General features: G+C 36.3%; 2 protein-coding genes across 8 annotated transcripts in view; one reads left to right on the top strand and one right to left on the bottom strand.

Annotated features, from left to right (window-relative positions):
- The window catches only part of CDK17 (cyclin dependent kinase 17), a 113,550-nt gene extending 100,282 nt beyond the window's left edge, over positions 1-13,268 (top strand). For 2 of the 5 annotated variants that reach the window (XM_054506875.2, XM_064590761.1), the window contains exons 11-17: positions 1,719-1,839; positions 4,340-4,437; positions 5,102-5,207; positions 7,112-7,154; positions 8,147-8,237; positions 10,242-10,319; positions 10,846-12,585. In XM_054506875.2, the coding sequence (XP_054362850.1) occupies positions 1,719-1,839; positions 4,340-4,437; positions 5,102-5,207; positions 7,112-7,154; positions 8,147-8,237; positions 10,242-10,319; positions 10,846-10,883 (575 nt within the window). In that variant the 3' untranslated portion in view covers positions 10,884-12,585. Of the gene's footprint in view, positions 1-1,718; positions 1,840-4,339; positions 4,438-5,101; positions 5,208-7,111; positions 7,155-8,146; positions 8,238-10,241; positions 10,320-10,845; positions 12,586-12,913 lie in introns of those variants that run through there. The other 3 variants (XM_045872806.3, XR_010411383.1, XR_010411382.1) reach the window with 3 other exon arrangements.
- A 6,317-nt stretch (positions 13,269-19,585) lies between these two features.
- ELK3 (ETS transcription factor ELK3) overlaps positions 19,586-25,780 on the bottom strand; it is a 68,153-nt gene continuing 61,958 nt past the window's right edge. For all 3 annotated transcript variants that reach the window (XM_045872811.3, XM_045872812.3, XM_045872808.3), the window contains one exon: positions 19,586-22,065. In XM_045872811.3, the coding sequence (XP_045728767.1) occupies positions 21,967-22,065 (99 nt within the window). In that variant the 3' untranslated portion in view covers positions 19,586-21,966. The remainder of the gene's footprint in view (positions 22,066-25,780) is intronic.

A 25,780-nucleotide genomic window follows, 5' to 3' on the forward strand; every position in this document is an offset into this window, starting at 1 on the left:
TTCCCGCGGAGCAGGGAGCCCGATGCGGGGCTCGATCCCAGGACTCTGGGATCATGACCTGAGCCGAAGGCAGACGCTTAACGACTGAGCCACCCAGGCGCCCCCAAACATTTTCATTAATAATAGAAAATGGCTTCTATAATTATACCATATCACAATTAATTTGGTTTAAAAGAGATTATTTCTGGGCGCCTGGGTGGCTCAGTTGGTTAAGCGACTGCCTTCGGCTCAGGTCATGATCCTGGAGTCCCAGGATCGAGTCCCGCATCGGGCTCCCTGCTCGGCAGGGAGTCTGCTTCTCCCTCTGACCCTCCCCCCTCTCATGTGCTCTCTCTCTCATTCTCTCTCCATCAAATAAATAAAATCTTTAAAAAAAAAAAAAGAGATTATTTCTTTTCATACCAATACTGAAATACTAATTGTGAACCAGGAGTCTGTTTGAACAAGCACCCTATTTCAGAATTCTCTCAGGAGCAGGAGAGTAAGGTACTGAGGAAACTGTAACTTGCAGTTGCTTTGATGCTATGCTTATAGGTTATAGAATAAGCAAACTTGTGGCCCTGTCTTTTGTTCCCACATAACCCACTATTAATATCAGGAAGAGATACTAGAAAGCTGTCCACATCTTGCTAATTACCAAAGTTGGTAGGAAAATAATTTGTTGAACTTATTTTATCAAGTTGGGTTGGTAGAGTAAGACTTGTAATTATAAATAAGCTAGTGTCAACATTGTTCCAGTTATACCGTTTAGCTTTTTGTTTATACTAAACAAAAATAATGTGAGTGCTGCCTAACTATTTAAAGTTCTGGTTTTGAGTGCTTTTATCCAGTTTAATAAAGGATTGAATTATCCTTTTATGACATTTTTCATATTTAATATTTTAATCAAATATATAAAGTTATACATAACAAATCACAGCCTAAAAATGAACTATTCCTTGTTATTTGAAATAAACTACATGTTAGAATAAATTTATATTTCTTCAGGTATCTTTTAGAGTTGCTTCTTCAAGTGATCAGAGTTTGGAGGCTTAGAGATAGTAAAAACAACTCTCATGCCAGTGGCTAAAGAGATGAAGTTGTAACTCTTGCCTTTATTTCTGGATAACCAGTGAATTCCATTTTAAATTGGCAAAGAAATGGCACAGGGTTTTCATCATTTACATTAATAATAGCCAAAGGCAGCATGGTCCGGTTTATTTAAAATTATCCTTAAATATGACTTCAAACTTAAAGTACACAATAGCAGTGTAATTTAGTCTAAGAAAACTAAGATTGGTATAGCAAATGAAAGTTGGAATCAGGTTAAAAAAGGTAACAAGCCTATAGCTATAAGAAGTAAAACTCTCTGTCTCATTGGCCTATTTAGCATTAATTTAAGTTCCACTTGGAAATAATTTTGGCACCATGATTCATTGAAAGCAAGTATCTTAAGTTTAGATTAACCCAGACACTGTATCAGGTGCATTCACATGCATAAAAATAAACATAGTCTCTGATTGTGGAATTGTTACTATTTAATTACATAAAGATTTGCTTACCCAAGACCACCACGCACACTCAAAAAAAATTCATAAAACTGATTTTTTAAACTTCAGGAAACTAGACAGTAGCTGTCTCAGACATAAAAAAAAAACTTGTGACTGAAGTCATGGTGAAGATAAGGGTTGGGAAATCCTTTATAGCCATTTCTTAATTGTTTTCTTTTCCCTATGAAGGGCTAGCCAGAGCCAAGTCAGTTCCCACGAAGACCTACTCCAATGAAGTCGTCACACTGTGGTACCGGCCACCTGATGTGCTTCTCGGTTCTTCAGAGTACTCGACACAGATTGACATGTGGTAAATACATGCAAATGTTATTGCCATTTATAATTTTGAAAGAATGTAGCTGTTCACACAGCACACTGAGAGATATTTGACTTTTAAGGAGATAATACTTTAAAGAGCGACAATAGGGGCGCCTGGGTGGCTCGGTTGTTTAAGCATCTGCCTTCAGCTCAGGTCATGATCCCAGGGTCCTGGGATCGAGCCCCACATCGGGCTCTCTGCTCAGCGGGAAGCCTGCTTCTCCTTCTCCCACTCCCCCTGCTTGTGTTCCCTCTCTCTGTCAAATAAATAAATAAAATCTTTAAAAAAAAAATAAAGAGCAACAATATAAGCAATAATTAAAAGTTTTGACACATGAGTAAGATCACTTAGGTTTACCAGTTCTGCCACTTATAACTATATAATAACCTTATTCAAATTACTGGACTTGCCTCAGTTTCCTCATTTAAAGAAATGGGAATAGTAACAATAACTACTTTAAAAGGCTGTTCTGTGGATAATGTTAATACCAAGTGAGCCTAATACATACAAAGCATTTAGAAGAATGTTTAGTACATCATAGTTTAAAATAAAATTATTCTTTTTTTTTTTTTTTTAAAGATTTTATTTATTTATTCATGAGAGACAGAGAGACAGAGACAGAGGGAGAAGCAGGCTCCCCGCAGAGCAGGGAGCCCGATGCGGGACTCGATCCCAGGACCCTGGGATCAGGACCTGAGCCGAAGGCAGACGCTTAACCGACTGAGCCACCCAGGCGTCCCTAAAATAAAATTATTCTTATCATCATTTAATATTCATAAAAATCCACTTGGCCTTAGTCTAAGAATAAAAAAATATTGTAGCCATCTTCCTCATATCCCACTCTGATCATGACATTCGTTTACTCAAATACCTCTGTTGCTTCCCCATTCATTACCTATTGAGTAAGATATAATTCATCAATCTGATACTTAATGATCTCCATAAAACGTCTCTGAACTATCTTTTCCAACTTATATTAGACTGTTCCTCTATATAAATATTCCCTTTTAGCCAAGTGGTTACTCACCATATCTCAGAAATAACCTGGGCTTTCCTACCTTTGCACTTGTGTTCATACTAGTCCACACATCTGGAATGTCTACTATGCGTCTCTGTGCCTAGGAACTTTCAAAACAGAGCTTTTCATAAATCCTTTCTGAATACAATCTAGCATCCAGTGACAAATAACCTTCCTCTGAAATGTGGTTGCATTTATTGACTATATAATGCAATGATAAGTCATACGCTTCCTCCTGTTGTCTTGCATTGAACAATTATATATAATTTTGTATAACATTTTTTAAACTTATTTTTTAAATTGTGGTAAAATATACATAATATAAAACTTACCATTTTAACCCATTTTAGTTGTACAGTTCTTTGGCATTAAGTATTCACATTGTTGTGCAACCTTAACACTCCAGAACTTTTTTCATCTTGCAGAACTGAGACTCCATACCCATTAGACAACTCCCCATTTCTTCCTCCCTCCAGCCACTGGCAGCTACCATTCTACTTTCCATCTCTGTGAATTTGACATTTCTAAGCACCTCGTATGGGTAGAATGATCTAGTATTTGTCCTTTTGTGACTGGTTTATTTCACATAGCATAAATGTCTTCAAGTTTCATCCATGTTGTAGAGATATAGTCAGAATTGCATTCATCTTTAAGACTGAATAATCATTGTATATGTATGCTACATTTTGTTTATCCATTTGTTGGTGGACATATGGGTTGTTTCTACCTTTTGGCTATTATGAGTAATGCTGCTATGGCTGTAGGTGACAAATATGTTTTTGAGACTCTACTTTCAGTTCTTTTGGGTATATACTTAGGAGTAGAATTGCTGGATCATATGGTAATTGTATTTTAAATTATTTTGAGGGACAACCATACTGTTTTCCATAGTGGCTCCATCATTGTAACTTTTTGTATACCATTTTAATATGTAAAATTTTACATACAGTGGTTAGATTGTGAGCCCTTTAACAGAAGGGACTGTGTCTTAAGGGTATTGACACAGATTCTAGAAGGTAGTATTTATTCACTGAATCCCCATACATTTCTTTTCCTTCTCATACACACTCACCATCTTGCACCTATATGTTCTATCTCTGCTTCCTGCATAAAAGTATCTTGAATCATTTGCTTCTCCCTATCCCTGCTACCCACTAAGATGTAATAGGCATTAAATCACTATTAGCTATTGGTATGTTTTTCTTCAAGGGTCATACAGAGGAGAGCTGGACATTTTAAGGCAGGGCAGAGGAGGGGAGATGGAGGAGTGGATCTAGCAACATGGAAGTAGAGACAAATAGGATACATATTGACAAATTAGCTTAGTTGGAGCTGAAAAAAATCTCTGTAGGAGGTTTTCTAGCTGACTGATACAAAATTCTCCATCTCCAAAGGCAATCTTAAGGAAAAGATAATTGTCCTTCATAATATGTAAATGGATTGCTCATCATTTTTTTATGATGTATCTTAAAGGGGTGTTGGTTGCATTTTCTTTGAAATGGCTTCTGGAAGACCTCTGTTTCCAGGATCAACTGTGGAAGATGAATTGCACTTGATTTTCCGACTGCTAGGTAACAAATATTTTCCCAGTAATTTGTTTCCTGCAATTGTGACTAGCTAGATAAGACTATATATTTAAAAATATATATTTAAAAATTTGGTACTAAGACTAAGATAGCTGTTATAAGAATTATAATTAGTTGGGGCACCTGGCTGGCCCTGTCAGTGGAGCATGGTGACTCATAATCTATGGGTTGTGAGTTCGAGCCCCATGTTGGGTGTAGAGACTACTTAAAAATAAAATCTTAAAAAAAAAAAAACAAAAAAACCTGATTACAAAGAAAAGAATTATAATCAGCATAATTATAAAGATAGAGCCTTCTATATAACTTCTCTTTTTCATTTACTAAGTTCTGCCTTTGCATTAAAAATTGTATGCAAGAACAGAGAAGAGAAATATTGTTGAAAATTGACCTTTAGCATATTATTAGGAAATATTTCTAGGTTAGGTATCAGTTAGGCATTATGGCATTTTTATGGCATCATTGCATAATCCCAAAAAAAGTCAGTATGTGTTTACTATTTCTGTCATTTTGCTTTCAGTTGAAATAGTAAAATCAGCTACTAAATGTAAATTGTTCTTTAAGACACTTTTAGTTCTCCTTATTTATATATATTTGTGTATATATAAGTTTTTATATGTTTACAAATAAAAAAAATTTTTTTTTAATTCAGGAACACCATCTCAGGAAACTTGGCCAGGTGTTTCTTCAAATGATGAGTTCAAGAACTACAACTTTCCAAAATACAAACCACAGCCTCTCATTAACCATGCACCCAGGTATTTTTTTTCTTTTTCTTTAAGTTAAAGGGGGAAAACCCACATGATTCTTTCCAGTCTCTTGAAGCATTAGCTGCAGTAAGGATTCAGGGAAAAATATTAATACACATACAGAGTTCTTAAATATTTTAGGATCTGATTTGAATCTGAATGAATTTCTTTCTTCCTTTTGTCAGATTAATTTTATAACTCCGAGACCAAGATACGTAAATCATAGAACCGAGCTATAAATAAAATGAATATAGAACATCCATATTAGAATTCTAGAGTTTATGTAGATTGTTCCCTCTCTCAGAAAGAAGACATTGGTTAATGCCGTAATCAGTACCATGAAGACCGTGATAAAATTTTTGTTTTGCTTCCTATGAAATTATTCTGTATTTACTTACAAAAACCTAAGTGTTATAAGTAAAATCTTGACTCTGACCCAAGATGACCCATCAGTATTTGGCCAATGTTAATGACATGATTTGTATTTGAAGAATGTAAACTCTTTCTGACCCCTCATATCCTAAATGTTGGTCATTTCATTAACGTTTCTCAGATCTACCCCCAGATCCATTTAAAACCCCCATTAAAATTTCAGTCAGAACATTTCTACTTATGGAATTATTACATTTTCAGTAAGTAACAAAGACTAACCCCTTTGACTGTGTTTTTCATGTTTCCTTTAAAAAAATAGAGTACACTCAGATACCAAATAAGGTCAGTGTCTTTTAATCAAAAGACATTCACATTGCTCATGACGTAACACACTTGGCTCTAGTTCCATTTATTCTCAAGCTAGAGAGAGTAGAAAAAACAGTTCTGGTACCAAAAACATTTTTAAAGTATTTATGTGAATTGATGTTCTTATTGTTACCATAGCAACTGATAACATTCTAAGTAGACTTTCTTAGGCAGAATAATACTATGTGCAGGGCTTTTTGTGTGTATCTCTTCCTTCTAAATAGCATAAATCCTATTTTTGTCATTTATATGTTGCTTACTATTGTAGTGTCCAGTGCAGAAGGTTGAATCTCTTCTTTAAAGCAGGTTCTCCATGACCTTAGCCCCTAGTTTGTTTGTGCCCAAGGAGCTCTGGATATTTGTCAGAATGGCAAACTACAAAGGATTAGTCTGGAGAATGTCTAGGCTACAGCATCCACATACCCACTAAGAGCACTTGGGAAAATATTTCTTTATTCATAATTGTACTTTTTGCCAGTGAAAGGCATGCAAAATAGAACCTGTGATTTCTGATCAAGAGATTGTCCCATTAAAATAGTCCCCAAACCCTCTACTTACTTACTAAATGGATTTCATCACTATAATTATCATCTTTATTGATTACCTCATTGATTTTGTAGCCCTGATTTTTAATTAAGTTTTATGATGTCATTGTGGCATATTTACATTGAACTTGATAGGTTCTAGTACCCAGTTCTCCATAGACTACCCTGTAAAAACATGTTGAATGAGTCATCTGTGTTTATTGTGAACCACAGTGATACATTCGGAGTTACTTGTCTTTATTTTCACCTATACAGTAAGAAAATGGTGCTTTTGTATCTTGCCTGTAGTGGAACAGTATGAAAATGATACACGTAACTTCAGCTTTTGTGATAATAAGGGTTACTTTGAGACAAAATGGTGATTTTAAAAAATTCTTTAATTATCTAATTTGTTCTTCATTATTGAAAATTTGAGTCAAAGCCCAGTTTTTTATAGTTTCTTCTTAAACAAGTAGCAAGGTAAGTTTTTACGGATAAAACAGATTTGAGTCTATTTGAAAGCAACAGGAGTGGCTATTTTAGAGCATTTGAAGTTAGCAGGTTAAAACATTAGGGAAATAGTTTTATTTGAAAAGTTGCTGTCAGCTAAGATAAAAGAATAAATTACCACTTGTTTTTTGTTGTTTTTAGGTTAGACTCTGAGGGAATTGAGTTAATAACAAAGTTTCTTCAGGTAAGTTACATCTTACTTTGTAATCACTAAGCCTCAGTTTCTCTGCATCTGTAGAATGGGATCAATAATAACATGCTTAAGTATTTGTCATGACAGTTAAATAAGATTATTGTAGTATCTGGCATGCTTAAGGCATATGCGTAAGTAAAAAAATAATGATGGTTTCTCTTAATGTGTATGGGTCTCTCATTGTGACTTAGAACTCTGAGGTCGTCACCTTCTGGCATTGATCAACTATGTCAGGGCCATGTTCTCTGCAGTTCATATTCTCTTATGTTCTTTTTCTTTTCTTTATACTTACAGCCTTAGAGGCTGCTGCACCTACAAATACCATTTATATCTTCTATTCAAAGCAGTAAGAAGAGAGGATAAGGGTGTCAGCCATAATCACCCACTTGAATCTGGAAAGCAAAGGCTTTTCCAGAAACCCCTGCAAAGCTTCATCCTAAGTCTCATTGGCCAGAACATTAATTTAAGTAAGAGAGGCTGGGAATTGGGGAGCAGGATTATCATAGTTAGCCTAAACTTAAAACAGTTATGATTCATGATTGATCCGCTGGATTTGGAAGCATGGGCCCCTTAAACAAATCTAGATTATCTCAAGGAGAAAAGGGAAATGGGTATCCAATAGGTAATTTAATAATATCTGTCATAAAAGTATTGGATATATTTCCAGTGATCCTTTGGTGTTCATGAGGAAAAGGAACGCCAAAGGTCAGATATTTTAATTTTTTTTATCACTTCAGAAAATACAGGGAATCTAAATTTTTAGAATATCCAACTTCATCTTGGAAATCGGAACTGAGATATAGTCATTACTATATAATCTCAGTAGTAACTCACATTTGAGTATATCTGGTGTACTCCAAATTGGGTCTTAAAAAGCAGTCATTGTATTATAAATAAGATAAAAGTAGCTCTAAATGCTAATCTGCCTCCCCTCATAATGTTTAGAGAAAAAGTTAATGAAGCAGTTCTTTGCTTTTTCACAGTACGAATCTAAGAAAAGGGTTTCAGCAGAAGAGGCCATGAAACATGTATACTTTCGAAGTTTGGGACCAAGAATACATACTTTACCTGAAAGTAAGAGAAATTCTAAAGTCCTCCTTACCCCCCCCCCCCCATTTTCATTTGTCCAGTATTGGAGACTGGGGTGAATTAGGGGTTTAGGAAGAGATTGTTGTTGGTTTGTTTTTGTTTTTTTTTTTAGATTTTATTTATTTATTTGACAGAGAGAGAGACACAGCAAGAGAGGGAACACATGCAGGGGGAGTGGGAGAGGGAGAAGCAGGCTCTCCACGAAGCAGGGAGCCCGACATGGCGTCGATCCCAGGACCCCGGGATTATGACCTGAGCCGAAGGCAGATGCCTCACGACTGAGCCACCCAGGCGCCCCGTTGTTGGTTTTTAAGCATAAAATTTTAGTCTTTTTGTAACCAGATCAGAATTCCTTGAAGGGAAGTGTGTCTGATTTGCATGTGTTTTAATTTGTTTCTTTTTTTTTTTTTTAAGACTTACTTATTTTAGAGAAAGTGAGTGAGTAAGAACGTGCCCCTGCGAGTAGGGGGAGGGGCAGAGGGAGAGAATCTTCGAGCAGACTTCCTGCTGAGCTTGGAGCCCAACGTGGGGCTCGAGTGGGGCTTGACCCCACAACCCATGAGAACTTGACCCGAGCTGAAACCAAGAGTCAGACGCCCAACTGACTGAGCCACCCAGGCACCCCCTTAATTTGTTTCTTTTTAACACTGAACACATTGCCACTGCTCTGTAAGAAATCAATAGTACTTAGGCATGGGTTATTAATCTTATTAGACTTAAATTGGAAAATGCCATCTGATGATAGACATTGTCATTAGGCCCATTCTTGATTGCTTTGATTCAGAGTTTCTAAAAATGGATTTCAGGCAGAGTAGTGAAGCACATCCAAAACATAAAATTGTTTTCTTGTGAAAGTAGATTTCCTTTTCAAGGTACAAAGATGATTTTTCTTTGCTACGGTCGCTGACTTTACTATCTTCATGAAAGTGGTGAGTGTATTGTCAGTCACTAAAAGAGCTGATTTCTCATGCCTGAGTTAACTGCTTCATTTTACTCATAACCTCCTTTTAAAAGATTACCCCAACATTTTACTTTAAAACTGAGTAAGGTGAATGGGGAATTAGAATATTTAGGAACTGAGATTCCAAAAGCTTTCATTAATTTCCCATTCTTATTTACCACTAAAGAATATTGATTCATTGAGGTTTGCTAATTGGAATCAAGAATCCTTAAGACTTTTCACTTAGAACTTACCTGGATATTTTTTAATGAAAGACTACCTCTCTGGCAGAGATGGAAATGAGAAAGATGAATTACAAGTGTTTTTTTTTAAGATGATATTTACAGGGGCACCTGGGTGGCTCAGTCGGTTAAGCGTCTGCCTTAGGCTCAGGTCACGATCCCAGGGTTCTGGGATCAAGCCCCACATCAGACTCCCTGCTCGACGGGGAAGCCTGCTTCTCCCTCTCCCTCCCTCTGCCATCCACTTCCCCGGCTTGTACTCTCTTTCTGTCAAATAAATAAAATCTTTAAAAAAAAAAATGATATTTACATTTCATTATTAACACCCAAGTTTCATAGTTTGAGGTAGGCAGTTATGGTTGTGTACAAACCTATTGTTTTTTTTTCTGAAAATCTGCAGTTATTTTGAGGCCCTGATACCTTCTGCCATTATAAGGAGACATAAAGGACAGAGAGAATAAAAGTCAAGAAATACCTTTTGATTAGGTCTCCCAACCCCAGTAAGTCCTAGAAAGAGACAGTGTATATTCTCTATGTGTACATATTCTAGGAGAAACATATTGGAAGCATTATTCAAAGCAGAGTTGTAGGGGAAAGTTTCTGAGGGGAGATTATTTTGTTTGGTTTCCTTCTCAAAACACTGGGACAAAGGGGAAAATAGTTCAGTACGGCTGTAACCTTGTAAATGTAGCATAAATGTTTCGTGTTGAATCAATATACATTTTTAAACATTCTGTCTGTAGTTGGGTTATATTTGTTTTAATAATGTTAGACCTTCACCTGATAGTTTTTGTCTATGCATTTTAGGTGTATCAATATTCAGTTTGAAAGAGATTCAGTTGCAAAAGGACCCGGGTTTTCGAAACTCTTCTTATCCAGAGACAGGTGTGTTTGTCATAAACCATTTCACGTGTCGATCATGAAATTTTGCGTGGAACCACGTTTTTGGTTTATAACTTGATCAGTAAAATTATTGATGTAAAAACCAATGTACAGTGCATTCCACAACTGTATGTTTAGCATTGCACGTACTCACTTTTCTGTATGATGTGGGCAGCTCAGTAATTCTTCAGAGAGAAATCTGACTCAGTCAAGTCAGGGATCCTGAAAGCTGCAGATGGCACAAAGACCTTTTACAAGTGGCCTGGCTTGATCACTGCACACGCCATCCCTGGTACCTGAGGCAGAAGACACACCTTGTGCTTCCCTAGTCTTCAGGTTCATCACTTCGAAGCATAGAAGCTATAGACTGACCCCATCAACAAAAGGGTCTTTAAGACAGTGCTGATCACTCTTATCGTGGAACATTAGTTTTTGCTGGTGGGAACATTAGCTTCCTAGAGTCACCAAATACTGTATGTGGGATAAAACTGAACCTTGAACTGCCTCATAAAATGACTTTATATTTTAGGACATGGGAAGAACAGAAGACAGAGCATGCTCTTTTAAGTCTGATAAAATGGTTTCAAGCCCAGCCCCCAGCCTTTCTTATCAATCAAGGACTCAGATCTGAAGGCAATTATTTCTTTTGGTGGACTTGGAATCTCCGTTTGTCTACACTGTCCTCTTCACAGTGGAGTCTTTTTATTTCAGACCTACAGATTGTTTTTATATTTGTTGTCACAGTGTGACAATTTTTTTGTACAGTTGGTTTTAAGGTCTTCTCTGCCATTAGAGCCAGTAGGTTACAGCTGTTGATGTAACTGTAGCTGCAATTTTTGTGCAGGACTGAGAAACACAGTGCATTATTTATTGCGGAATCATTGCTGCTAAATAACTACTGTCTGTTTATTTAACACAACAGTTAAATGCCTGAAGAAGTTGCAGTGGCTTTATTAGATGTGAATGCATCTGTTTCTCCTCACGAATTGTTTTACTGCTGCATTTCTTGTTTGTTTTAAAAATTAAACTGCAGTGTTTCCTGGAATGTAAATTTAGCTTTGCTTAACAGTAAAATAAGTGAGCCATCTTGAACACTCTAAGTTCATGCTATATAATTTTTTATTGAACATCTGCAAGTAGAGTAGCTAAGAAATTGATGAGCACATATGTTTAGGAAAGCATGTGATGCAGAAGTTGATTCAAGCAAGTGAACACCTGATATAGGGATCTCACATTAGATACCAGTAAATTAAAGCACCAAAATTATTTATTTTTACCTTTCCTCATTTTAGAAATATTTACTGCATATTATTGGATATGTGTATACTAATACACTTACCTATTTTACAATGTGCTTTAATTTAGTTAAAACTAAACCATACAAGTCCAGTGAAATATGTGAGGTCTTGTTTTTGTCTTAAATACGATTCTTTTATTAGAAGGGATAATACTTCTTTGGGGAGTGATTTATTTCATTTGGGGAGCTGCGTGTGTATATGTATGTTTTAATAACATTCACTTGGAATCAGCTAAAAGCTGTAATATGTCTTTGAAATGAGCCATGATAAATACAAATGAGAGAAACAAGAACTTAGAGGATTGTTTTAAAGCATTGTAGGTATTAATGTGTTTATCAGAGGTAGTAAATATTACAGTTTCAATTATGCATCTCTTTGAACATCATAAACACACCTTGGTGTTGGTAAGTGTTTTAAGCATTTGTGTTAACTTTTAGGGACTATTCATTTAGTGCATCTTACAAACTACAAATCTTAATTGGTATATTTTGAAATGGTCATGTAAATTTTTGGCTTATATATCATGAAAATAATCATAACTTAATTTTTTTTTCCTGATATTCACTGTAAAACATTCAGGGGTCCTACCATTTCTGTTCAGGAAATCTTGTAGTTTATTGTTATTTAACAGTATTAAGTGAATTTTTGTATATTTCATTTTAACTTTATTTGTGAATAGTGATTGTGGCATGTTTGGGTGTTATTTTAATATTTCATGATACAGAAATTTTAATTTTTAAAAAAAATTTTCTGGAAGAAACAGATTCATGTGTAATGGTGAATATTGGACCACTACTGCTTTTCACATTTGTAAATTGGTTTTATGTTAAATCCTGTAGCCTAACAAACTGCTGTTATTTCTAACTGACAGACCTGTATTAATATTGTACTTTGAAGGTTATAAATATTATGTGGAAATTCCTCCGTTTTGTTTTGAAATTTATAATAACAAGATCTTCATGTTGTTAAAATGTGGTTTTGTTGAGTCATAGTTCTTTCTGGGGGAAGGAGGCTGTGCAGAATGGTATCATTTTCCTTTATGGGTTTCATTTTTAAGATCATGAAGTCTCACTGTGCCAGTAATGATACTTAATTTATATTTGTGCTGGCCATTCATTTAATAATCTCTACTGTAATTTTATAGGATAGTACTCAATTATAAAGCTGTCAGATTTTTCATTTCATAGGTTATATAAATGATGTTTTGCAAATTTCTTATAGTTATCTATAAGTTTGATATTCTTGCATATAAAAGGTGAAGAAATATATCCAGTAGTTATATAAAATTCTTCTTCCTAGGAAGTTCTAGGAATGTTTCTTCATTGTATTAAGGAATTTGATACTTTTTTTGATACTTGAGCACCACCATTCAGATCCTGAAAACTTTGCAATGAAGAGAATTGAAACTCAGAAATTTTGAACCTTGAACACTTACGATTCATCTTATACTGACATGGTTTTAAAGGTAAGAGAGGATGCCTTTTTTGTTTTCCTTCCAAGTGATGTTGTTAACACACATTGAATATGTTGCTTTAGGTGTATAGAAGTGGCTCCATCCTATCTGATGCTTTATTGCATTTGAAAGACTACTTGTTAACATGTTTCATAATCTATCTTTTGGATCCAGGACAATTCATAAAGTTGTTTTTTTGTATGCTTCTGTTTTTACTGTTTTTTTTTTTTAATTTGCCATTTTTATCCATTGTAAGTACACAATATAGTGGCATTAGAATGTTGTACAGCAATTACCACTATCTTTTTCCAAAGATTTTCATCTCCAAACAAACGCTATACCCATTAAGAAATCCTCATTTCCCCCTCCCCACAGCCTCTGGTAACCTCTAATGTGTAGGCATAACTCATTTTACTGTGCTGCACTTCATTGTGCTTTGCAGATACGCATTTTTTAATAAATTGAAGGTTTGTGGCAACCCTGCCAGTGCCATTTTTCCAACTGCATTTGTTCACTTTGTGTCTCTGTGTCACATTTTGGTAATTCTCACAGTATTTCAAATTCTATTATTACTATATTTGTTGTGGTGATTTGTGATGATCCCTGATTTACCACTGTAATTGTTTTGGGGGTGCCACAGATCCCACCTATGCAAGACAGTGAACTTAATTGATAAGTGTTGTATGTGTTCTGACTGCTCCTCCAACAGGTTGTTCCCCCATCTCTCTCCCTCCCCTCAGGCCTCCCTATTCCCTGAGATGCAGTACTGAAATTAGGCCAATTAATAACCCTACAATGGCCTTTAGTTGTTCAAGTGAAAGGAAGAGTCACACATTTCTGAATTTAAATTAAAGCTAGAAATAATTTAAGCTTAGTCAGGAAGGCATGTCAAAAGCCAACATAGGCTGAAAGCTAGGCCCCTTGCTCCAGTCAGCCAAGCTGTCGGATGCAAAGGAACAGTTCTTGAAGGAAATTAAAAGAGCTACTCCAGTGAACACATAAATGATAGAGTGAAACAACCTTATTGCTGATACGGAGAAAGTTTTATTGACCTGGGTAGAAGATCAAATCAGCTACAACATTTCCTTAAGCCAAAACCTAATCCAGAACAAAGCCCTGTCTCTCTTCAGTTCTCTTAGAGAGGTGAAGAAGCTGCAGAAGAAAAGTTTGAAGCTAACAGAGGTGGATTCATGAGGTTAAAGGAAAGATGTCTGCATAAAATAAAAGTACAAGATGAAGCAGCAAGTTATCCAGAAGATCTAGCTAAAGATAATTAATGAAAGTGGCTACATTAAACAGATTTTCAGTGTAGGCAAAATAGCTTTCTCTTGGAAGAAGATGCCATCTGGGTCTCTCATAGCTAGAAAGGAGAAGTCAGTGCCTGGCTTCAGAGTTTCAAAAGATTGACTAGGGTGCCTGGATGGTTCAGTTGGTTGAGCATCCGGCTCTTGATTTTTGGCTCGTGATCTCAGGGTTGTGGGATGAAGCCCTGCTTTGGGCTCCACACTTGGTGGAGATTCTCTTTCTCTCCCCGCCCTGAAATAAATAAATCTTAAAAAAAAAAAAAAAAAAAGACTCTCTTATTAGAGACTAATGCAGCTGATGATTAAAAAAAAAAAATAGGGGCGCCTGGGTGGCTCAGTTGGTTAAGCGACTGCCTTCGGCTCAGGTCATGATCCTGGAGACCCAGGATCGAGTCCCGCATCGGGCTCCCTGCTCGGCGGGGAGTCTGCTTCTCCCTCTGACCCTCCTCCCTCTCATGCTCTCTGTCTCTCATTCTCTCTCTCTCAAATAAATAAATAAAATCTTAAAAAAAAAAAAAAATAGACTCGGGGCGCCTGGGTGGCTCAGTTGGTTAAGTGACTGCCTTCGGCTCAGGTCATGATCCTGGAGTCCCGGGATCGAGTCCCGCATCGGGCTCCCTGCTAGGCAGGGAGTCTGCTCCTCCCTCTCATGCTCTCTGTCTCTCATTCTCTCTGTCTCAAATAAATAAATAAAAATCTTAAAAAAAAAAAAAATAGACTCTCTTATTAGAGACTAATGCAGCTGATGACTATAAGTTGAAGCCAGTGCTCATTGACCATACTGAAAACCCTAAGACCCTTAAGAATTATGCTAAATCTACTCTCCCTGTGCTCTGTCAGTGAAACAACAAAGCCTGGATGAGAGCACATCTCTTTATAGCATGATTTACTGAATATTTTAAGCCTACTGTTCAGGAAAAAGGTTTTCAAAATATTATTGTTCATTGACAATGCACCTGAACACCCAGGATCTCTGATGGAGATGGACAACCAAGACCAATCTTGTTTTCATGCCTGCTAACACAACATCTGCTCTGGAGCCCGTAGATCAAGGAGTAGTTTTGACTTTCAAGTCTTATTCTTTAAGAAAAACATCTCACGGGGTACCTGGGTGGCTCAGTCGGTTAAGTGGCTGCCTTCGGCTCAGGTCATGATCCCAGAGTCCTGGGATCAAGCCCCGCATCGGGCTCCCTGCTCAGCAGGGAGTCTGCTTCTCCCTCTCCCTCTCTCAAATAAGTAAAATCTTTAAAAAAAAAAAAAAATACATCTCAAAAGCTATAGCTGCCATAGTAGTGATTCCTCTGATGGATCTGGGCAAAGTAAATTGAAAACTTCTGGAAAGGATTCACCATTCTAAGTGCCATTAACAACATGTGTGATTCATGGGAAGAGGCCAGAATATCAACATTAACAGGAATTTGGAAGAAGCTAATTCCAAGACTTGAGCAGAAGTAACTGCAGATGTGGTGGAAATAGTAAGAGAACTAGAATTATAAGTGGAGCCTGAAGATGTGACTGAATTGCTGCAATTTCATGATAGAACTTGTAATGATAAGAAGTTGCTTCTTATGGATGAGCAAAGGGGTTTCTTGAAATGGAATCTACTCCTGGTAAAGATGCTGTGAAGATTGTTGAAATGACAGCAAAAGATTTAGAATATCACATAAATAAACTTAGTTGATAAAGCAGTATCAGGGTTTAAGATGACTCCAATTTGAAAGAAGTTCTGTGGGTAAATTGCTATCAAATAGCATGAAAGGACTCTTCCATCGTTTCCGCAGACTTCATTGTCTTATTTTAAGAAATTTCCACAGCCACTCCAGCCTTCAGCAACTACTACCCTGATCAGTCAGCAGCTATCAACATCAAGGCAAGACCCTCCACCAGCAAAAGGACTGTGACACACCGAAAGCTCAGACGGGTTAGCATTTTTTTTTAACAATAAAGAATTTTTTTTCACAAAAGTATGTACTTAGTGTTATTGCACACTTAATAGACTGCAGTATAGCATAAACATAATTTTTATATGTACTAGGAAATGAAAAAATTTATTTGGCTCACTTTATTAATGGTATTTGCTTTATTGCAATGGTCTGGAACTGAACGTGCAATATCTCCAAGGTATGTCTAATTTTTCTTTTAAGTTTTTATTTATTTACTTAAGTATATCTCTACGCCCAACATGGGGCTTGAAATCACAACGCTGAGATCAAGAGTCGCATGCCCTTCCAACTGAGCCAGCCAGGCACCCCTGGTATGCCTGTACTTCTTGTGTCTGAATTTGCCTATTGTAGGTATTTCATGTAAGTGGAGCTTTACCATAGTGGTGTCTGGCTTATTTCATTCACTTAGAATGATGTTTTCACGTTTTATCCATGTTGTAGCATGTATCAGAATTTTATTTCTTTTCATGGCTGAATAATATTCTTCAAATGTACATTTTGTTTAAACATTTATCTGTTGATTTCACATGAGCTTTTTTTCCACTTCTTGGCTTTTGTGAATAATGCTGCCATGAACATGGGTGTACAAGCATCTCTTTGGGTCCTTGTTTTCAATTCTTTGAGTTTATATACCTAGGAGTTGAATTGTTGGGTCATTTAGTAATTCTATGTTTACCTTTTTGAGGAACCATCAAATGATTGTCCATGGCAACTGCAGCATTTTACATTCCCAGCAGTAATGTATGGGAGTTCTAATTTCTCATCCTCACCAACACTTATTTTCCATTTTTAAAAAAATTATACTCATTTTAATACTTATGACATGGTAGCTCATTGTGGTTTTGATTTGCATTTCCCTAGTGAGTAGGATATTGAGCATCTTTAAATGTGCTTGTTGGCCATTTGTATATCTGGTTTGGAGAAGAGTCTGTTCAAGTCCTTTCCCCATTTTTAAACTGTTGTTGCTGAGTTGGGTTGTTTTAAGCTTTAGTTCTTTACATATTCTTTTTTTTTTTTTAAGATTTATTTTAGAGTGCACACGAGTAGGGAGGAGGGAGGGGCAGAGGGAGAGGGAGAGAATCCCAAGCAGACTCCCTGCTGAGCAGGGAGCCCGATGAGAGGCTCGATCTCATGACCATGACACCATGACCTGTGCTGAAATCAAGTCAGAAGCTTAACCGAGTCACCGAGGCGCTCCTCTTTATATATTCTATATATTAGACACATACGAGGTATATGACTTAGTTATTTTTTTCCATTCTGTGGGTTGTCTTTTACTTTCTTGGTGGTGTCCTTTTAATACATAAAATTGCTCATTTTAATGACATCCACCATATTTTTTTTTTTTTTTTACTTCTGATCTTGGTGGCATATTTAAGAAACTGCCAAATTTAAGGTCATGAATATTTTCCCCTGTTTAAGAGTTTTATCATTTTAATGCTTATTACATTTAGGTAATCCATCTTAATTTTTGGTCCATCTTGGGTTAAATTTTTTTTTTTTTTAAAGATTTTATTTATTTGACAGCACAAGTAGGCAGAGAGAGAGGGAGAAGCAGGCTCTCCGCTGAGCAGGGAGCTGGACGTGGGCCTTGAACCCAGGACCCCGGGATCATGACCTGAGCCGAAGGCAGCCGCTTAACAAGCTGAGCCACCCAGGCACCCTGGGTTAATTTTTCTATGTGGTGTAAAGTGAGGATCTAACTATTCTTTTGCATGTGAATCATTAGTTTTCCCAACACTTTGTTAAAAAGACTGTCCATTTCTCAAAATGGTCTTGGCACCTTGGCCACCTAAATTGGTTACAAATCAATTGGCCATAAATGTGAGAGTTTATTTTGGGGCTCTTGATTCTGTTTTATTGGTCTACATTTCTCTTTTTCTGCCAGTACCACAATGTTTTGATTACTTGTAGCTTTGTAAGTTTGGAAATCAAGGAGTCCTCCAACTTTGTTCTTCTTTTTCATGATTGTTTTGGCTATTCAGGGTCCCTTGAAATTCCATTTAAATTTTAAGATGGGGTTTTTCTATTTCTCAGGAAATATGCCATTAGGATTATGGTAGGAATTGCATTGAATCTGTAGATTCCTTTTTTTTTTTTTTTTTTAAGATTTATTTATTTGACAGAGACACAGCAAGAGAGGGAACACAAGCAGGGTGAGTGGGAGAGGGAGAAGCAGGCCTCCCGCGGAGCAGGGAGCCCGATGTGGGGCTTGATCCCAGGACCCTGGGATCATGACCTGAGCCGAAGGCAGACGCTTAACGACTGAGCCACCCAGGCACCCCTTTTTTTAAGATTTTTTATTTATTTATTCATGAGAGAGAGGTAGAGGGAGAAGCAGGCTCCCTGAGGAGCAGGGAGCCTGATGTGGGACTCGATCCCAGGACCCCAGGATCATGACCTGAGCCAAAGGCAGATGCCCAGCCATCTGAGCCACCCAGGCACCCTGAATCTGTAGATTCTTTGTGAGTATTGGGATTTCCAGTCCATGAATGCAGGATAGCTTTAATTTTTTTAAGCAATGTTTTGTAGTTTTTCAGTGTACGAAGTCTTGTGCCTCCTTAAATTCATTCCTAAGTATTTTATTCTTTTTGATGTTATTGTAGGTGGAATTATTTTCTAAATTTCTTTTTTGAGTTTTTCATTTGCTAGTGTGTAGAAATAGAAATGATTTTTGTGTTGATTTTGTATCCTATAATTTTGCTGACTTTATTAACTTTTTTTGTGGATTCTATAAGGTTTTCTACATATAAGACCATGTCATCTATGAATAGAGATAGCTTTACTTTATTATTTGAATTTCTTTTATTTTTTTGCCTAATTACTTTGGTTAGGACTTTCAGTCCTGTTGTTGAAGTAGAATTGGCAACATGTTCTTTATATTAGGGAAAACCCTTTCAGTCTTTCACCATTGAGTATGGTGTTAGTTGCAGCTGAAAGAATAAATGATAATTTGTTTCTTCTCTTCCTCCTTACCTACCCCTATTTCAATATAGAATGATTGGTAGACCTTAAGATTTAAAAGATCAGAGGACCAACTTTTCAAACCCATTCTCCCCCCACCCCATCCCCTAAGTCAACCTCAGTAATTCTGTTTCCTTAAATATCTTTTTAAAGCAGATTATATATATATATATATATGTAATATGTTTTGATGTATCATATTTAAGGCTAGATGACAAGACTTATTTTCTAACTTGTACCCATATAGAGAAGTAAAATTTGGATCATCCCAAGTAAATGGAAGTAAACCAACCCACTTTCCTCCTCACACCTTTTATCACAAAGTATTTATTGAACAAAAATAATATAATAAAATTGATACATATATGAACGTGAATGAAGATATGCATCATAGAAAAGATGTGTACAAAGAGAACAACGTTTAGGTTATAGTTCTATAAAACCTTAGCCATAGCAGATTAACACTGATGAAACAGACATATAAAAAGGAAAAAAAGTTATTTAATATGTCCTTTGAAACCTATTTTCTGACTAAAATTGTTAACACACACACACACACAATGAGGCAGAGCTATGAGTTATACTTCAATACCTCCAGTTCTGTATCTGTGTCCTAGTGAGTTTTTTGATCCATAAAATGTATGGCGTTTTTCCATTTCTAAAAACGGAGCTAGAATGTATGTCAATCATAGTATTTCAAGGAAGGAAATACAAGAATCGGATTTATAGTCATTAGAGTATTTCCAATCAGCATATACATTTAAAAATATTTTGGGTTGAGATTTTTGTACATTGATTAACTTCCTTGGGTTTATCTGTTTTTTTTTTTCTACCTAACAGATTTGGGCCAGTAGTTACTTATAGTTAGGCATGGGAAAATAGAACTGGACTGAGCACCAATCATTTGTTCTACCTTTAATGAGCTGTGTGACCTTAGGGAACTCCCAGTTGCTTCTGTGTAATTGCTTTATCTGGAAACCGTGGTAAGAAGCATTCTCAAAGGCCCCCTCTACCTTTAACATTTCATGTTTGGTAAATATCAGTTCCCTGTACCAGCTATTTTATTTTAGTACAGAATTATCCTCAGTTTATGTGGAAGTGACAGTAGTGTCTGGATTTTGGAATTTACTTTATATCCAAAAGTGTATATTATAGATTTGTACATCCCCATACACAGAGACACTTAATTCCAATGGAAAAACCTCAAGATTTTAAGCATTATAACAAAGTTTTAGATTCTTCGAAAATTCAAGAGATGTTTGCTTTTACAAGCTTTGTTTTTTACACCTTTTTCATAATCTTGCCATTTAACACCTACTGTGGAATCAGTTATTTGGCCACATTTCAAATTGGTTTGTTACTTACAGTTAAGGATGATAATCTGATCTTGAAAGCACTGGGCACTTTCCAGGTCTCTTCACATTAGAACTTTCCTACTTCATGTACAGAACAATGCCTTAAGAGTGGCCCCTGCTGTTTCTGTTACCACTGCTTTAACACTACGCAAAAGAATTTACTGCTGAATGCTCCAAATGTAGTTCAGTTCCACAATGAAGTTCCTGAAGAGTTATATATTTCTTATATCCAATTTCCTTCATTCTCACTATAAACTTAGTTAATACATAAAGCAGTGTATCCTGCCTCTGTTTCCACAAACAAGGCTATGCCTTATACACCTGAAGATACCTGATGTTACAGAATTGTTGTGTTCATCAACCAGTCTGTGAGCCTCTTCCTAACCATAAGATGTTTAAATGTTATAGTTCTAGGGGTTTAGTGAAACCCTAACTCATGATGATACAGGAAATGTATCGGGTGTGATTTGCTATGGAAAACTGGGAGAACCACAGCTAATTAATTTTTTGAAATAAGAATATGCTTACATAGGATATATTCCAAGGGAATGGGTAGAGTGAACTTGATGTAGATTTCCATCTCAGGTTTTTGTTTGGGAGGAGTCTAAAAGATTGTAAACAGCTAGGTGGCTAGCCTTTCAAACTTCATTTTTTAAAAAATGCACTTTAGAACATTTTCTTTTGTGAATGTTTATTTTCTAAATATGGCTTAGTTTCTTTTATAAAAACATGAAATTGGACATTTACTGAACTTCAGTTCAAAAGAGGTTCTAAGGCAATTCTTATACAATTGAAAGCGAAAAAGAAAAATATGAATAAGCTTTCATTTTGCCTACTTGTGAAAAATAATGATTCTACTAGAGAGCTGTTTGATACTAATTTTTGTCTTCCAAACATTTTCTCTTAATACTAAAAAATACATAAACCATTTACATAAAACTAAATGCAAAGGAAGGCACAGCTGGTTATAGTGTCTATAAGCATAGTTCAGCATATGCGGAATTAGAAAGAAAAGCTTCACATCCTTATTAGTTACACTGAAAACCATTAAGAAAAGTTCTTCACTGTCAACAGTGTTCAACACTTAAGAGCTAAGAGGATATAAAAACAAAACCATTAAAAAATCACTTAATGCCAAACAGATCTTCATATATACTTGAATATAAAAAAAGGTTTTAAAAATGCTAACATAAATCTAGACTATCCATGTTATGAAAAGTGCAAACCAAATTAACAGGGTTTCACAACGTCCTTCTCATGACACAGGTAAACTAGCCCATGGGGACAAATTTATTTCATCAGTTAATAAGTCTTTAACTGTGGCCAGATGTCATCAGGATTTCTGAGAGTTCGAAGAAAGCAGTACTGGAGAAGCAGCTCTATCCAGACTGGGGATTGGCACTGGCATGTGGCCGTTAAGCAGTGTTGGAAACTGTAGGGGACAGAAGATTTTTAAAATAATTATTGCAGACCCATTGGGACAAACTTGAATTCTTTACATTCCTAGACAGACCATAGTGGATCACCCTTGGGACAGAGGGGTTGCAAATTATTTTACAGAATGAGCTCAAGATTACATACAGCAAACAAGGGAGAAGGCCCAGAAAATGTCCCTATTTTATATGCCTAGCCACTAGAAAAAAATGTACCTGTGGTGCTAAAGCATGTTCAAATACTCCTTTTAAAAGGTTCCAAGCTACTTAGAATGTTGATTTGCTTAAAGTAATTTTGAAAACCACAGACAACTGACTCTACTGATTCACATGTAAAATTTCTAATACCGTATTTTGAAAATGGCCATTGTTTTTCTAGAGTATAAAAAATGCTTCTCAGTAACTGCTAAAAATGAAGAATGTTTTAGCTTAAAAGATTTAGAAAGCAGGAATGTATCTTGGAGCTGAGGAAATTTTTTTTTAATTACAATGATAATACCAAACTTAATCACCTTTAAGTGACAAAACAAAGAGTAAAGTTAATTTCTGTAGTGTGGGTAAGTAAGATGATAAATGGGATAAAAGTATATGCTTTGATAACTTTCAGGTCTAAAAAAATACCACTATACTCCCAACTCAACAAGAATAATTAAAGACCTCCTTTTAATACATTACTATTCACAACTAGATTTTTGTTGTCTAGATTGGTATGTGTCAAAATGTTCTCCTGGGCTATCTTCCAGTTTAATTTCTATTTAGATAAGTTAATATTCAATTGCAACACTAAATATCAAACTACAGAGCCTAGTACAAGTTAGAAGTACAATAAATACAGAATATATTTTTTCAATTTTCAAACTATTTCAATAACTGTTATGTGTAGTGCCTTCCAGTTTATCAGTGGTTGTCATTTCAGTTGGTATCTAGAAGCCTGTAAAGTAAGTTTGGTTATCCCCATTTAATAGAAAACAGAATTCAAGTAAGTTCTGATTGGTTAAAGACTAGTAGGCAGTAAAGCCAAGTTTTAAACTCTGAAAGATCCTGTGCTTTTTGTACCAAACTGCCCAACTTATTTTTGGCAGGGCTTGGTACGAGTGTGCTCTTTAAATACTATTTCAGTTTCTTTAATGGTCATTGGCATATTCAAGGTTTTTGTTTCTTTTCTGACACTTTGGAACTTTAGTTGTTTGTAGAATTTTATCCATTTCAACTGGGTTATCAAATCTATTTGCATATAGTTTATACTCTTTTAAGATCCGCGCTCCTAACTACTATTCCCATTGACTTAAGAGTGAACACAGAATGAAGAGCAGGTTTTGAATTTTCGTTCTCTTAGCTTATTTGCAATCTTTTCTCATTTTATTTTTTGTCCATCTTACTGGTGTTTTCAAAAGAAGCAGCTTTTGGTTTTGTTAATCTTCCTGTTTTAAAAAGTATATTATTGATTTCTGCCCTCTGCTCTTTATTTCTATACACTCTGTTGTAGTTTCTCTTGCCTGGCTTTTCTGGCCTGTTTCACCTTTATTGACTCCCCACCTTCACTCGCTTAAGTTGCAACGTTCCCCCCAAAGTTTTGTTTTCAGCCTTCCTTTCTCCTATACTGGACTCAACAATCCTTTCCTGCTGTCAGCTAGATGTCCCCATCAATGCGTCTTCACCAAAAACCTGCTATTCCGTGTTCACTCTTAAGTCGGTGAGAGTGGTGATATGAGCAGGACCCTAAACTTCAGTCAGGGCTCTGCCACTTACTAACGTGTGGTCTTGGGTAAACTGAGCAACATCTCTGGGCCTTAGTTTCCTTATCTTTTCAAAAAGAACTATTGGGAGTACAGTTGACTCTTGAGCAACATAGATGTGCAGATTTTTTTCAATAAACACAGTATAGTACTACAAATATATTTTCCTTACGATTTTCTTTTCCCTAGCTTACTTTATTATAAGAATACAGCATAATAATACATATAACATGCAAAATATGTGTTAATCAACTGTTATCAGAAAGGTTTCTGGTCAACATTAGGCTATTAGTAATTAAGTTTTTGAAGAGTCAAAAGTCCTACATGGATTTTCAACTGTAAGGGGGAGGTCAGCACCCCGAATCCCCACATTGTTCAAGGGTCAACTGTATTAAATGAGAAGCCATGAAAAGTGCTTTGAACAACGTCTAGCATACAGTAGCCCTCAATAAACGTTAACTTCTTACTTATAGTATTTCTAGTCTTTTAATCACGTAAGTAATCTTTGCCACTTCCTAATTTTCACTACCTCTTACTCCTCAAACCCAACTAAAAGTCCTTCTCTCAATTTTACGTCTGGAGTATCTTCTAAATATATTCCTATTTCTACTATTCTAAAAGATGATTTTTCCCTCAGTATTTGCGGTAGTATAAATATTCCTCCTATCTTCCTGCACCTTATACTTTCTGCTTTCTCTTCAGTCCTTCCACCACACTGGTGTCAGCAATATCTTCCTAAAATAGAGATTTTAGGGGTGCCTGGGTGGCTCAGTCGGTTAAGCATCTGCTTTCTGCTCAGGTCATGATCCCAAGGTGTGTCAGGCCCCCTGCTCAGTGGGGAGTCTGCTTCTTCCTCTCTCAAATAAATTTAAAAATCTAAAAAATAGTATAATTAAATCTGTTCTTTTATATCCAGCTTAGAAAACCTTCCATGGTTGTCAAGAGACTAAGGTGGAAAACCCTGAGCATAGCATTCAAGACCTTCAGCTGCTTTTCTAATCACCCAGTCCCTTCCTGGACAGACTATGCACTTGCATATCCAAATCATGGAGATTATCTAGAAGGTGCTTTTCTCTCTGCCAAAATCCTGTCTGTCCTTCCCAGCTCAGGTGCCACTTCTTCCAGCGGAGCCTTCATCTAGTCCCTAGCTAGAAAGCTATTCCCTGTTGGGTTCCTATAACGTTTTGTTTATATATCTGTTATTCCCATAGTGTATATTCTCCTACAGTCCCTGATAACAGAGCATTGCAAATATTTTCTGGGTTAGATTTGTTGAATTAAAACATTCAGAAAACATCTTCAATTGAAAACTTAATTCTGGGTGCCTCAGTCGGTTGGGCGTCTGCCTTCAGCTCAGGTCATGATCCTAGGGTCCTGGGATTGAGCCCCACGGAGAGCTCCCTGCTCAGTGGGGAGCCTCCTTCTCCCTCTGCCATTCACCCTGCTTGTGCTCTCCGGCTTTCTGTCAAGTAAATAAATCTTAAAAAAAAAAAACTTAATCCTGCCTTGTTTCAAGATATTATCTGTACCTATGCCAAATTTGATGAAAATCTGTTTCAGAAGTGGAACAGACACCCTGTAGATAAGCTCAAAATGCCAAACTGTTCAGACCAATCTCATTTTATTTTTAAATACACCTCTTCCAGAAAGGCACTAATATCTTCTCTCTCCTTCCCTTAAATTCTTCGATATCTGCTGTAACTTGCCACAGTAATTACATCAGTGGACCTTCTGTGCAAAAACTCCTCAGCTCTGTCAACTGTTTACCGAAAGGATTCTGATCTACTTTTCAATCCTGACAACAGGAAATTTGCCAGCATCATTTAAAACTTATTGTAGCCCAAATGTGTTTCTTTTCTTCCTCCATGTCTAGTATATATGAAAGGTTTATTGTTAAAGAAAATTATTAGTTCAAAAGGGGCACTGCTGATAATCTGAACTTTGAATATTCCTCTTACCATGTTTTATTTACTATTTT

This window comes from Mirounga angustirostris, unplaced genomic scaffold (genome assembly GCF_029215605.1).
Source record: "Mirounga angustirostris isolate CCGP_5_RB_7025 unplaced genomic scaffold, mMirAng1.0.hap1 SCAF_5, whole genome shotgun sequence".
Taxonomy (NCBI): domain Eukaryota; kingdom Metazoa; phylum Chordata; class Mammalia; order Carnivora; family Phocidae; genus Mirounga; species Mirounga angustirostris.